At 59.2% G+C, this 11,591-nt stretch overlaps 3 protein-coding genes across 3 annotated transcripts; 2 read left to right on the top strand and 1 right to left on the bottom strand.

Moving 5' to 3' along the window:
* The first annotated feature begins 362 nt into the window (after positions 1–362).
* GGTG_09663 (hypothetical protein) lies at positions 363–3,620 on the top strand. The gene has a single exon (XM_009227518.1). The coding sequence runs from the start codon at positions 1,021–1,023 to the stop codon at positions 3,154–3,156; it is 2,136 nt and encodes a 711-aa protein (XP_009225782.1). The 5' UTR covers positions 363–1,020; the 3' UTR covers positions 3,157–3,620.
* GGTG_09662 (hypothetical protein) lies at positions 3,289–6,191 on the bottom strand. The gene is made up of 3 exons (XM_009227517.1): positions 5,054–6,191; positions 4,801–4,966; positions 3,289–4,731 (listed from the first exon to the last, which is right to left on the bottom strand). The coding sequence occupies exons 1-3, from the start codon at positions 5,382–5,384 to the stop codon at positions 3,768–3,770; spliced, it is 1,461 nt and encodes a 486-aa protein (XP_009225781.1). The 5' UTR covers positions 5,385–6,191; the 3' UTR covers positions 3,289–3,767.
* A 372-nt stretch (positions 6,192–6,563) lies between these two features.
* On the top strand, positions 6,564–11,474 carry GGTG_09661 (hypothetical protein). The gene is made up of 5 exons (XM_009227516.1): positions 6,564–9,662; positions 9,739–9,850; positions 9,979–10,106; positions 10,194–10,355; positions 10,478–11,474. Exons 1-5 carry the CDS (start codon positions 8,648–8,650, stop codon positions 10,687–10,689), a joined length of 1,629 nt encoding a protein of 542 aa, XP_009225780.1. The 5' UTR covers positions 6,564–8,647; the 3' UTR covers positions 10,690–11,474.
* Positions 11,475–11,591: the final 117 nt, after the last annotated feature.

Here is an 11,591-nt window from a genome sequence, read left to right as displayed (position 1 = left end):
AAAAGGAGCACAAGTACTTGTCACCAGCGATCGAGAGATTGGCGGTGGTGTCGCTGATGTTGTTGTGTCCCGCCAGCTGCAGGCATCGCCAACCTATCCTGCCGCTTCATTGGCAAATCCGTCCAACAAGGCTAGCCAAGATACCGCCAGACTAGGAATACGGCCCTGGCCCTGTGCGCCGTATTCAGTCATTTACCCTGACCAAAATGGTTGATTGGCAAGGGGTGGGGGAGAACCTCGGCCCTCCTGAATCGCGTCCATTGGCGCAGGAAAGTGGGGCGCTGTGCCGTGCTGGGGGGTCCTTGAATCCAGGTGGGCAGCTTCAATGGTCCGGCATCGAGTCCCAGGCCAAGCCGTTTCCCCGTCCCCGGAACCAGCGGATTTGGGACCAGAAGAATTTGGGACCAGACCACCCAACAGAATTGGCCCGACAGGAGACCTCGCCTCTGCCGCGGTCCACCCAGGAATGCACGGGACCAGGATCTGTCTCCTTGTCTGGAGAGCCGACCGAGACTAGCGGGTTCTCCTCGAGTCCCTCTTTTTCTGCTGGCGCTCCTCTCGACCTTGACGGCATGCTTCGTCGAGCTGTTGGCCTGGCTTGGAGCACCATTGGCACTGTTTTGCGCCAGGAACCCGCCCCAGGATTCCTCCGCCCAGTACTGTACCTGCCTCTGCTTGCTGCCGCCCTCTGTGCTTGCCGTAGCAAACCAACGCCAGCCAGCCCCTCCGATCCCGTCCTTGCCTCGCCTTATTCGCCCACGGCTGCCTCGCCTTGCGCGGCCACCCGAGATCGACGTCCAACGGCGCGCCAGGACGTCCTCCGAGGCACGGACGTAGATAGGCAGAGAAGAAAAAAAGCCCTGCCCACCAAGCTACCTTCATAGGTACCTACCTATCTAGTACATACTCACCGAGGTACATAACAACACCATCAACCAGGGCCGGGAGGGACCCAAGCCCGGCACAAGAACCACGCCCCAGAACCAATACTGCCTCGGCACCCTGGGCAGCCGAAGCTCGATGCCGGAAAAGTCTCTCACCGTGGCCACCTACGCGGCGGGGGCCTCCCTGGCCGCCATAACCCTGATATATGTCTTCGCCCCGACCTACCTGATCGATTCCGACGGCGGCCGGTCTGCGAGCTCGCACAAACGCGGCGTCGTGGGCCTCTCGAACCCGGCCAATGACTGCTTCATCAACAGCATCCTCCAGGCCCTCGCCGGGCTCGGCGACCTGCGCATCTACCTCATCCGCGAGACCCACCGCCGCAGCCTCGACGCCGCCTGGGTCTACGAGCAGCCCGTCCCGGCCGACGCGCTGCAGGACCGCGGCGACAACGCCCGCGACGATGGCGCGTCGGCCCGCATCAGGGGCCAGCCCGACTGGAAGGTCGTGGGCCTGCAGAGCGGCGCCGTGACCAAGGGGCTCAAGCGGATACTCGACCAGCTCAACGAGCGGCCCATCTACAAGAAGACCGCCTCGGCCCTGCCATTCGTCAAGGATCTCGAGTCCGCCTTCCGCCAGCGCATAAGTAGGCAGCAGCAAGACGCGCAAGAGTTCCTCCAGGTCGTCGCCGAGCGCCTGTGCGAAGAGTACCACGCCGGCCAGAGGGCAAGGAGATATGCGCGCACGTTGCCACCCCCCGGGGTGGCGGCAGCGGGGGGCAGTCCTGTTTTGAACGCGGATCTTGTGGACAAGAAGCTGCAGGGGATGGTCAAGGGTGAGGCTGGCGATGAGGACGACAACGAGGCGGAGGAGGCCCCCGAAAGTCAAGAGTCTATAGCCGGGTCAGGACTCACGGCCGCCGCCGCCCCCGATACCACCACGGTGGCTGAGGCGCGGGTGGCTGGTGCTGTGGCAGACGATGACGAGGAAGAGGAGGGCTTCCCGATGGAGGGCATGTTCGAGTCACAGATCGAGTGTTTAACCTGTGGCTTTAAGCCACGAGCCAAGGAGGACAGGTTCTGCACGCTTACGCTCAACGTGCCGCAAGTCTCGTCTACGACTCTGAACGCCTGCTTCGACGGCATGTTCAAGACCGAGTACATCGATGACTTCAAGTGCGAAAAGTGCCGCCTCCTCCATGTCGAGGCGGTGCTGGAGAGCGAGCTGGCGAGGACCCCGGAATCCAGGGCAGACGAGGCCGAGGCTAGGCGAAAGACCATTGAGGCCCTGCAGCACGCCATCGCCACGGACCCGGAACGGCCTCCCGAGTGGGTTGCACTGCCGGACGCTAAGCTCGCACCTAAGCGCCGCATCGCGCGACACATACAGATGACGAGCTTCCCCAAGATCCTGGCCGTGCACCTGTCGCGCTCCATCTATGAGAGGAGTCAGTCGTCAAAAAACTCGGCAAAGGTGGCATTCCCGGAGCGTCTGCCCCTGGGAGGGCTACTGAATCGGCGCAAGTACAAACTGCTGGGCGTGGTGGCCCACAAAGGCTCGCATCACAGTGGCCACTACGAGTCGTTCCGGCGTCAGAATGTCTATCCGCCCTTCTCGACGCCCAACAACTCGCTACGGCCATCGGACAAGGGGCCTTACGGCCGGTCGACGACCACATCTGCCGTCCCGAGCCCGGCCGCCACGCCCCGCGTCGGGGCCCTGAGGCAACGGCCGTCGGGCGAGGTGGGGGCCTCGTCGTCCACCGATAGCAGCCCGCTGACGTCGACCCCAGACCTACTCCTGGCCGGCGGCGCCACGACCCCAGCATCAAGCGCCTCGACTGCTGTGAACAACGCCTCTCCTTCCCCCGGAAGCAATGGCGCCAGCAGCTCCGACTCGGCCAAGGGCTCGCCCCGGTCGCGAAAGGACAAGGATGGGGACTCGTCCAGCCTGCGGTCTGTGGCACGGTCGACGCTTTCTAGGATAACGCCGTCGTCGCGCAGCGCCAGCAGGAGCGGAAGCCGAAGCGGTGGTGGTGGTGGCGGCAACAACAAGGCCGCCGCAACCACGTCCACATCCTTGGGCGACGGCTCCGCGCACCAGGTCGCTCACAATCCCATCAAGATGCCGAAGCGCAAGAAGAACCAGGACAATATGTGGTGGCGCCTCAGCGACGACAAGGTCAAGGAGGCCACCACCAAGGACGTCCTCGGCATGCAGCGCGAGGTGTACCTGTTATTCTACGAGATGGAGAAGGATGGTGCACCATAATGGGGTTTCCTTTCCACACCGCGAGACTGGGGGTGTCACGATCGTCGTGATCGAGACTGTCTCGGCCGTGCTATCCCCTGCGTACGCCGGCACCCGAGACCTTGGGCCCATCTACACGCCACATTTTCAACCCCTTCTTGAGCGATTAGTGATTTCTGTAGTCTGTGTTTTGAGGCATGTGGGCTGACACACCGCCCATAATTTGTGAGTTGACGTGAGAAAATAAAAGGGGAGAAAGCTAGCGGGTTAGAACTTCAAGGCTGAAAGGTTGAAACATAAAGCGTCGGCTTGTACATTTGTACCACCAAAAAATATGATATAGAGCGTAGACAAGTCGGAAGCATCAGCACAGCCGAGGGCCAGCGTCTGGCCGTCGCCAATGCAGTGGTCTAAACAAATATTTCTTCCCTACCTGTAACCCGGGTATCATTCCATGAAATTACCTATCTAGAGAAGTAAACGGCATGACGGCTTTTGAGCTATCGATTCTTCCCCTTTGGGCCATAATATGAAGTCCGGTGGTGCATGTCCGTCTCGGAGCCCGTCCTGTTTCTGGAAACCAGCACCACGTCCACCGACTCGGACCTGATGGCCCGATACTTCGGGTCTCTTCAGGGCATCTCCTGGGGGCCCTGATTCCTCGCTGGTGGAGGCACGGCCTGCGGGGCCATGTTCGGATTGTACGCCTTGTACTCTACAGGCGGCCGCTGCACCTGCGGCTGCGGCTGCGGCTGCTGACCGTAGGCTGGATCGTAGGCCGAGTCGTAGGCCGAGTACGTTGTTGCCGTCGCCGTCGCCGCCGCCCCCTGGCCGCCGTAGGGCATCTGGGGCGACGAGTGAGGCGCCATCGGCGAGGCGCCGTACTGGGTCATGGATGGGTACGCGTACATGCTGTCCCCGGCGACGCTGCTGTAGGGGCTGACGCCGCCGGCCTGTTGGTGCTGCTGCGGCGGTACCATGTAGCCCGTAGACGTGGGATACCCTTGCGGAGCGACACCACCGCCACCACCGCCGCCGCCGCCGCCGCCGCCAAAGGGGACCGGCGACGGGTATGGCGACAGGTGTGAGGAGGCAGAGGGGGCCTGGTAGGGGCTGGTGGGCGGGAAGGTCTGGGGCGCCATGAACGGCTGCGACGGCGGCGGCGCGTTGGGCGGCAGGGACGAGTGCTGCGCCGACGCGCCCTTTCTCCTGGCCCTGCGGACCAGGAAGAAGATGGCCAAGCCCGCGAGGGCCAGCACGGCCACGCCGCCGATCACGCCGCCGACGATGGCTCCGGTCGCCGTCTGGGTTTCCTGCTGCTGCTCGCTTTGCCCGCCTGGCGGAGGGGTGCCGGTTGCGGCGTCCGAGTCGCGGTCGGTGCGCGAGCGTGTTGTCGATGACGAGCGGGACGGCGAGGCTGTCCTTGTTGACGACGTCGTGCTTCTCGAGGTCGAAGTCTGAGTGTAGTCCACCGGGAAGTCCAGCAGGGTGCCAGTCCCGGCAGCAGTAGCGCATACGAAAAGTGTTAGGGTGCTGCGGGTCGCCGTCGATCGCGAGAACAAGTAAACGGAACAAAACCCGCGAGAGGAGACCGAACTGAGGATAAGACAAGATGTTAGGCAAAGTACCTCTTGTAGGCACAAAGATGGGGTTGAAAGTGCATACCAGCAGAGAACCCCAGAAGTCGCAGTACGACTACAGCTGCTCGCTAGAGAGGATGGGACACAAGACGTCAGGACGGAAGTGCATGAACTAGAAGTACAGCATCCCATATATCTCCCGCTGCTAGAGCACGTAGCGTCCGAATTAATGCAGGTGAGTGCCCCAGCAGCTAGATTTGACAGGTAGGAGAAATAAATGGATATTAGCGCAACGGGACCAGGTGGCAGCCAGGCTCGGGTAGTCAGAGCACATTTACCACGAGAAGAAGATATATAGCCGCAGGTGTTTGGCGACATGGTAAAGCCTGTAACCGGCTTGGTCTGACGCTTTGCCAGCTCCATGAAGCCAAACTCAGGGTGTGATGGTGGTGGCGTCGGCTTTGGGGTGAATCCCCTGGCCGGGTCCGGAATGGAGCGGCCGGTTTCGAGCGGGAGCCATGCCTCTGGGAACACCCTGAGTGCCAGCCCCGGCACGTCGTCCTCGTGTTGTGGTGGCATGGCCGCGGCTGCAGCGAGGCTGGGGGCTACCATGACCCCCACCATAGCGGCAGCCATGGCCGGTCGCAATGATATCTTTCGGGAGCGCATAGCCAGGTAGGTACCAGGTATCTGGTATGTAGGTGATAGATGGGTGATAAGTTGGCAGGATATTGTGGAAGAACTGTGCCTGTCTGCTTAGACCATCGCGGTTGGGTGAGGAGGGAAACAAACCAACGTGAAACCACGCTGAGAAGGGCACAGGAGGATGAAGGTGAGGGTAAGGAAGAGAGTGGGTGAGGAAAAGCCGCGGCCAGTAAGGCTGGAAGGTGGCTAAAAATGGCATGCACGACGATCCTTCTCTGGCCCTCAGCCCTCCTTTTGCGGTCCCGTCATGCTGTTCGGCACCGTCTTCGCTATGCCAAGCAGCCAGTAACGCCCGATACCGCTTAGATTAGGAGTCAACACCTTGTTGCTCAACGTCAAACTTCGAGAAGCGGAGAGGGAGGATTCGGAATCCAGGCTCATGGGACCCCACCATTTTGGACCCCTGGAAGCTCCATGACCCTCAAGATTGACGTCCTGGATGGGTGGCCGCGATTAGCGGATTGGCTGCCCCAGTGGTAACACCGACACTGCCCCGTTTGGCTTCTGCTGTGATTGTGCCCAGAATCTGGACAGGAGCGAGGTGGGTGGGCGGCTTCCACTGCTCGCCGTGCTCAATGTCGTGTATCTTCTTCACGTCAACCTCCCCTATTTCCAACGAAGTGGCACGAGAGCCCCGGAAGGGTTGCAGCGGCGGGTGTAGCCATTAGGGGCAGGATATAAATACCGGGCAGATTTCCATGGGTGTTACTGCGCGACAGTGAGCACACAATGGACGTCTCACGTTGCATCGTCAGCTCAAGAGCAACCCCACTCAGCTTTTTGAGGGTGACATCTGTGTGTGGGTCGGTGGCGCAGCGCGGCACTCTGGGTTCGGGTGCCAGCAGCGAGGGAAGCGCGATGGGTGGAAAAGGGCGCGTGTAGCCGTGCCTTTGGGTGAACTCCACGATCCATCAAGGACCAATTGAAGCCTCGTTGTTGGATCCAAGGCTTGGGGCGCGTCAAACCCGGCTGGAAAATGGGTTTGCCGCTGCTGCTGCCTGGTGGTAGACCTGTCCAGTTTTAGGACCGACGGGAGCGAGGCTTGGGTTGCGGTTGCCTGTTGGCCTCAGAATCCCGAGCTCCAAGTTCGCACCAGCCTGCGCTTTAAAAACAAACCCAGTCCCCTTCATCTTCATCTTCATCTTCCTGTCCTCTCTCTCTTTTCCGCCGATCTCCTTGCCGTCTCTGTTTCGCTTTGGTGCAACAGAAGACACACGCCATTGCGTCGCACGCGAACACGACATTGAAGCCTTCCAATACCACCTGGGCTTGCTTCGCCTCATCATTTCTCTTTCCGCCGGGCTTGTGTTCCGACGTCATGTCTTCTCTGCCATGCGCCTGCTGGAGGAGGATGGACGCTTCACAAGACGGCCTGAACCATGTCGGCGACAAAGCCCGACTCCGCTTGCATGATGACTGCAGCCGACATTCCTTGTGCTCTCGCAGGGACGCCCGGCTGCCCGACCGTGCACTCCCCTCACGAAGCAGTCCCTAGTCGGCTCCCGGCAGGTCGTCGTCGAGAGGCCTTGCGGGTCGCCATGCCCGCCCCGGTGCCGGAGTCGGCAACGAGCAGACATTCAAACGACACCCGCCCTCTGAAGTCCCAGGGAGGAGGCGAACGAGTCTTCCGTATCACTCGTGGGCCATCTCCTCCCCTTGGCCTGCCCACTTCCCTTCCCCGGCCCGGGGTGGCACAGCCCGGGAGCGATAGCACCCCATGGGGCTATCACGTCTGTCTATCGTGTCGAAACACGTAGCACGGCCTTGTCCTATGGGAGGCCATGGTAATGCTGCAAATGTTCGTGCAGCGCGCCAAGTGGGGATGCTGGCTAACTTGCTGCTCCGTTTTGTGCTTGTGATTCTTTCCCCTCCATTCGCGCCCGTCGCCTCTGCACACGCTGCAGCACGCAACTCGTCGGACACGTCGCCGCCCGGCCCCCATTGGTCTTCTGCCCCAGCACTTGCAGCAGGCCCTCCCCCCTCTGATCCACCTCCCCTGGACCGGGTTGGCGCGATTCTGGCCGTTGCTGCACCTGCTCCTGCCTGGCTTCGTGGCGTTCGTTCATCAGTCCATTGGATTCGATCTTCTCGTGCTGGGCAGCAGCAGGCTGTGCCCTTCGACTTTCCTTGTCCTGTCCCTCCGCCCACATCTGTCGTTCCGCACAATCGATCGCCTCCGACGATCCCGCCGGCGACGGTTATCTCTAGCTGTGAACGGCAGTGCCGCCGCCTGACGAGAACAAAAAGGCACAAATGCCGGCTGTCCTGTTGTGCCGAATCTTGCCACCGACTATTTGAGGGAAAACTGGTGGTTTGATTATGGTTTTCAGTGGCCGAAAGAGGAAGAGAACAAGAGAAGAGAAAGAATCTATTGTAGTTGCCACAGCCAGTGCCAGGTGGTGTCTGGCAGCCGTCGCCCACTGGCCATCGGCTTCCATCTGGCATCTGGCCTCCCACGCTGCTATTCGTCTGCCGTTGGGAATCACTGACACGGGAATCGTCGCTGGACTACCTGTCTTGTTGTTTCGTGGTTGTGGACTGACATCTGCCGACCAGCCGCACCTGGTTGCTCGACACGTCTCCCGGCAGGTTGGGTTGGGCATCCAGACATAAGAGTCGGTTGCATGCGACTGCTGCAGACCTTCCTTGGAAACCGCTTGTCAGCCACTCAGCCGAAACCATAACCCCAACCCACGCGATCCCTTGGGCCTAGGGATTAGCCCACCCCAGCTACGATCGCCCTGCCGGTCTCTCGTGCTTTCGATGCGGGGAACCCCGGCGCACGCACAAATACTCCTTCTCCCTTTCTCGCCCTCCCTCGTTTTCCCTCACGATACCTCCCCGTACTCACAGCTCAACCGCCAGGCCCAGAATCCTGCTTCTGGCCGTATTCTGCCGGATGTTCTACATTTTGTTTCTCCCAGCATATCCTGCTTGCAAACCCCGTCCCTGACAGTTGTCATGAGGACTCACGACACAGCCTGACCAGATCCAAGGCCTCGACGCTGCCCCGGTTCGTGAAGGCAGAGGTTGCCCAAGCCACGAACAGGGGTAAACCAACGAACCCATCCGTCCACACGGCGATGCGAGATCTTGTCGTCTCATGGTGACCATAGGTCGAGGCGTATCACATCGCCGCAGCTTCTAACACCCTACGCCCAGACCCCGACTCCTCCCCAGACTCGTTGCTGCTCCACGCCATCTCGTCATCAGCGGCTCGTTGCAGCATGCTCCCGTGGCGTCCCTACCACCCGCCTCGAGGGATAGTCACGATGGATCGCTACGCCGTAACCGCGGGGATTCCCGTGTCGGTGTATTTTGTGGACGGATGCTGTATCGAAGCACGACGGGCCGAGATGACCGCCATCGGTCTCGACGGTCTCCGGGAGGCCATCGCAGATAAATACCACCCGGTGATGAGGATACTGACGGACGAGATCCGGACCACCTGCCGACTCCTGCGTGAGCTCACCGACAGGATACAGGTCCACATAGACCGCCTCCCAGTCGTCCTCAACTATTTGAATGTCTTCCTTGGCTGCCTCGCTCGATCGTTGCTCGATATCGCCAAGTTTTATGACAACAAGACCATCTCACGAGAAACGCGCTGGAGGAAGATGTACCACGACATGTCGGCCGAGGGCGGCATCCCACTGCCGCAGCGCTTCCTCATGTACAACCACTTCCTCAGCCTTCTAGTTCAGCTGATTACAAGGTCGCCCCATTTCGACATCAACACATTGGACGCTATCCAGGACAGGATCAACAAGCTGCGTGAGGAGAGAGGCATCCCACCGCCACCAGTCCCCGTTGGTCCCGCCGTCAACCCGCAGGCGCTCATGCAAGTCGCCCGCCGTGAGCGGAGTGACCACTGGGCCACCGAGATATTCTCGCGGCCGCTGCCGTCTCGCACCGCCATACCGGGCAAGCCGAAGGCATCCATAACACACGGGCCGTTCGCCAACCCTGGCGAGGTCATGAGGATCCCGAGTGACTCCAAGGAGCTGTTCAGGCGGCTGTTTGACAACAACAACATCACCGTTTCCGTCTACATCAACCCGTTCAACAAGACCCCGTTCATGGTCGTCAGCCACTACCAACATGGCCAGTCGCTGTTCTCGACCAAGGGTATCCACGAGCTGTGCATCAAAAGATCGAACGGCCGCCTGGTGCTCAAGCGCTGGAGCGAATCTGCGCAGACTGGCAAACCTTGGCTGGAGCTTGCCTTTCTCACCTGGGAAGGTCAGTATACCCGCGACCTGCGCTTAGTACCTACGTCGCTGGTTGATACTAACTCGCCGCTGTGTCCTTGCCGCAGAGATGGTTCTTTTTCACTGCACATTTGTCGCCCTCAAGGTGAACAGTGCTTTGTCAGTCCAGCTCATGCCTGAAGAATATGCGATCAAAGGCGAGAGGAAAGAGTTCCGAGCGTGAGCCAACCCAGTGCCCGAATTTCCCTTTCCCAGTTCTCGTGTCGTAGTGGCTGTCCAAATCCACCGTCATTATTACCCCGCGCTGTTTCCTCGTTTACGCATGCTCATTCCTCACTCCTCTTCAGAGCGATCCTTGACGACGGGTTCAGCCACTATCTCACCGTATTCAAGGACCCGGACACAGAGGCCGTTCGGCTCCATGCTGAGGTCTCGGAAGGGGACATGAAACAATGTCCAATCTGGACTGCTTTCGGCAAGTGACATGTTTAGCACTCGGAAACATGCACTCTCGGGATACTCCAACTAATACGCCGCCACTGTGGTCGTTTTTTTTTCGCAGTGACACACCAATCCAAGTCACCGACATGGATTCAGCTTAAGCGCGGAGGCGTTGTCCTGCTCATGGATGTGAACCTATACGTGTTTTGCAAGGAATATCGAGAGGAAAAGATGCGACAGAACAAACACGGCGCTTTCGAGATACATTTCAAGAATCCGGGAGGTAAGCTATATAAACTCAGCCCGGATCTACACCGAAACCCGCCGAATCACAAGCCCAGTCCGGCTCTAGAACACGTGCAAGAACCAAACCTAGCTAACTCGTGGTCCTTGGGATGATGACAGCGGCGGTAAAGTTCAAAGAGTGTTTCTACCAGACGCCACCCCCATCTCCCTCGACGCAGCCCACCGACCTGGACGACGAGAGCGAGCCCCCGACCCCCACGTCGGAATCCCCCATGTCGGAATCCCCAATGTCGGAATCCCCAATGTCAGAGTCCCCAATGTCAGAATCCCCAATTTCGGAACCAATGTCGGAACCCCCGATGTCGGAATAAGATCACAGAGGGTTACGATACAAAACGGCACTAAAGCTCCGGTACTGGCCAGTACCATTGGAAGGACTCGCCTACTTTACCACTGGCATCAAAATCCACCAACCGCATCTCGCTTCCCTGCACCACCGCCCATCAGCACACACTGGGTGGTTTGCTGTCACTGCCACGAATCGAGAATCAAGCCAGCTATTCTTTCTGGCATGGCGACGAACCCTCCTGCGTCATATTTGCCTTTTTTTTCCCGCCCAGGCCTCGCCCACCACTCAAGACTTGACTCGGACCTATCGCGCGCCACCCGACACGCCGCACGTCGCACGTGTTGCTACACACCCGGTATTATCTGCCGTCAGCTCCGGAACCTGAATTCACAAGGTTCAACCTGCAAACAAAAAGACAGGCAGGCATACCGCACTTTGCCCAGCGCCTTTCTAGCTGCCAGCCAGTAGTCACGTCTTATTTCTTCCACCTCGCGCCCTCCCGATACCCCGCGTTGCAGTCCCATTGTTCGATAAGCATGTAGGCTGCTTCGACGACCTTGCTCAACCCTGCGATTCCGGTTTTCTTTCCGTCTTTCCGTCTACACTCTGCTAGCGTCTGCGTCTGTATTATTCTTTGTTTTTTCTTTTTGCTCTTACGCGGCCTAGAACCGGAGGAAGTACCCACCCATTCTGCTCGGCTATTATGACAACTGACGACGTTTACGACAAAAACCGACATAGAAGAATATGTAATATTGTATGATTGGTCGAGGCAGGATAGGTATGGAAATATCTATAGCATTTATGATGACGGTTGATTTTGCACTATCTGGCACTCTCGATGTGACGTGTGACGCGAGTTCCTCTTGTTGTTCTATCCCGAGATGCTCTCTTTGCCTTTCCGATAATGGTGACTTGTTTTCT

The sequence above is a fragment of the Gaeumannomyces tritici genome (genome assembly GCF_000145635.1).
Source record: "Gaeumannomyces tritici R3-111a-1 unplaced genomic scaffold supercont2.5, whole genome shotgun sequence".
NCBI lineage: Eukaryota > Fungi > Ascomycota > Sordariomycetes > Magnaporthales > Magnaporthaceae > Gaeumannomyces > Gaeumannomyces tritici.
Note: the sequence above shows the minus strand (reverse complement) of the source record. Positions and strands in the feature narration are given on the sequence as shown.